Source organism: Nymphaea colorata, chromosome 2, assembly GCF_008831285.2.
Source record: "Nymphaea colorata isolate Beijing-Zhang1983 chromosome 2, ASM883128v2, whole genome shotgun sequence".
NCBI classification, from domain to species: Eukaryota; Viridiplantae; Streptophyta; class Magnoliopsida; order Nymphaeales; family Nymphaeaceae; genus Nymphaea; species Nymphaea colorata.
Genome location: NC_045139.1, coordinates 12,350,604 through 12,353,243, shown reverse-complemented (window position 1 = coordinate 12,353,243; position 2,640 = coordinate 12,350,604). Strand labels below are relative to the sequence as shown.

At 45.7% G+C, this 2,640-nt stretch overlaps 1 protein-coding gene across 1 annotated transcript; it reads right to left on the bottom strand.

Moving 5' to 3' along the window:
* Positions 1 to 837: 837 nt before the first annotated feature.
* On the bottom strand, positions 838 to 2,038 carry LOC116248335 (uncharacterized). Its single transcript, XM_031621072.2, has one exon. It carries the CDS (start codon positions 1,877 to 1,879, stop codon positions 1,160 to 1,162), a length of 720 nt encoding a protein of 239 aa, XP_031476932.1. The 5' UTR covers positions 1,880 to 2,038; the 3' UTR covers positions 838 to 1,159.
* Between the last annotated feature and the right edge of the window lie 602 nt (positions 2,039 to 2,640).

Below are 2,640 nucleotides of genomic sequence, written 5' to 3'. Positions count from 1 at the left end.
TCATGGTAGTGTTTTTCTTTTTTTTTTGGTTTCCTAATTATCAGCATTAATAGGGATTGATTTTGAATTATTTTAATTATCTTTTCACATCATAATCCTTTTTTAAAAGAAAAATCGAAACAAATCGGGGGACTAACTAACTTTTCAGAAAAACTTCGATATCCAATGATTTGAGCAAAGACACAACGGGGAGTGGACCAAAGTAGATACTGATGAATCTGGTTCAATATGCCTCGACTACCAATCTAGATAGGGGATCCAAAAACTCACTCACCTATTTCCAGGATCTACAAAGTAGAAGACAAGGACGCATCAAATCATGGTCATCTGGCAAGTTCACGTCCAGTCCTTTTGTACCAATGGTAACAGCGACAACAGAGACCATTAAAACAGGATTTGATCCAACTTATCGCAATGTCGGTTTACCGGTAACTTGATCACGTCGAATGAGAAAGTCCACAGGCTTAGGGAAACACTTTCCCAGTTTCCTGAGAAAACAACACCACTGTTTGTTTTGGGTGCCAGACAAACCGGGTCGGATCCCAATTTTCGCACGAAAATATGGGATTCAGGACGCAAGCCGGGGGTCAAAATTCGAGTTGGATCAGGACGGGCCACCAACGGTGAAAACTCCAAGGGAAAACATTCCGACAACAGAGAGAGAAAAAGAAGGGCACCAAACAATCCACAGACCCAGAAAAAGGGGGAAAAGGAACAAATGAGGGATACGGTAGAAATAGGAAGGTTTGGACTCCAAGGCAAAGGACTCCCACAATTTTAGTAACCTAAGCTGCGAAGCATCGCAATTATTCAACCAAAATAACACTTGAATATATATGAAAACAAAAATAAAACCCTAGCAAAATCCCAACCAAAACACATATACATAAAATGTGTGTGTATACATAATGTCCCATTGTTGTCTAACACCAGAGAGATAGATTGCCTATAATGTAAAAATGATAGAAGAATCTTTTATCCTAATGGCCGGAAAGCAACAACAGAGAGAGAGAGTGTTGCCGGAAAACGGCGTGAGATCGCCGGGCCGAGCAAGTATTCATTTCTTTTTTTCGTCCCATGATTTATACAAACAAAGGAGAGGAAGAAGAGGAAAAGCGAGTACCGACACTGTCAGTACCATTTTCAGAACCACCGGACATCAAACACTCCATAAACGGGAAGCAAAGAAACCCATCACGTCCGGAACCAGTTTCCTCACCAAGCTCCGTCCGGTCGCCGGAGCGGAGATTATCCGGCAGTCTACACCATCATCCTCCGCATCATCCCCGCCGCCACCTGTGTCTTCAACCTCCTCAAAGTCCTTGTGAGCCACATCCGGCTCTGTTCCGACTTCCTCCTCCACCAGCGCATCGATCTCCAGCGGCGCGGGGGGCTCTTCACAGGTGGGAGCGCCATCGGAGCTCGGCGGCGACCAGAACGGGCGGTTCTTGCCGGAGAGCCGCCTGTTGCCCCGGGCGCGGCGGTTGGACTTACCGGAGCCGCCCTCCGCGGCTGCCAGATGCTCCTCGAAGGCGTCGATGACGTCGTGGATGAGGTCACGGTCGGGGGAGGCGTCCCAGCGGGTCCAGAAGCTGATGTAGCAGTCGAAGCAGCCGCAGTCGAAGGCAGGACGGTGGAGTTGGCTCCGTCGGCACCTCCGCCGCTCCTCCTGGGCGAGCGTTGCGCTTAGCGACCTCGCTATCAGGTAGGCCAGCACCTCCCTGTCCTCCACCACAAGAGCGCTGGCCAGCGCCAGGATGGCTGCCGGCAGCACCTTCAGGACTGACACAACCTCAGACGAAGCAGCAGAAACAGAGTGAGTAGTCAGTGAAGGGGAAGGGTGCACCTTACCCTTCGTCTTGGTGTACAGATTCTTCATCTCCAGCGGTCTCCGCTTCAGTGGCGGAAGTGACTGGTGGCGCAACAGAAAGACAGAGAGAAAAAGAGAAAGAAAAAAGAGGTCTCTATCCTGGAGTGGAGTGGAGAGAGTGGAGCAGCTAGGGCATCATCGTCCTGAACTGAGCGTGGAGGAGACTGATTTTTCCCTTTTTCTCCTTTTCTGCGTATTTTTATATTAATTTTCTTTTCCCTTCTGGGTGAACCTTATCATCTAAATTAAACAAGTAGGCCTCACTTTCAAAAATTTTTAGAAAACTATTATTTTTGTACACATCTCAAACATGGGCCTCAAGTAGAAGTTCAACTTCTCAAAATATATGTAGCCTTGCAGCCATATGGTCCGTTTCGTTACAGTTTAATCAATAAAACATTAGGTCGCTATTTATTCTTTTACTGACCTAGACCGCTTTTTTTTTCAGATAGGCAACACTATGACTTATAAAAGATTGTCAAATAACATAAACGGGTTAAACTCAACCAACTGCAATTCAAGATACATATTAGTATGATCAAACTTGAGATACAATCGTATTCATAATTGACTTCTTTACAAAAGTAACTTTTACAACATCTTTTGCAGACTAAAAAACATCAATAAAACAAAAATACAGTTACTTTGCAAACTGTGGCTCAGCAAAAGTGTTGTGTCCTTTGGGAAAAGGAGATTCAGGAATGAGTCTGTGGGTGTTCGGGCCCTTATACTCACTTGCATGTTCAGGAACGAGTTATTCTTTTTACTTT

Bases quoted from the DNA above. Each gene is read 5' to 3' on its own strand.
- LOC116248335 (XM_031621072.2), bottom strand. From the start codon at position 1,879: ATGAAGAATCTGTACACCAAGACGAAGGGTAAGGTGCACCCTTCCCCT.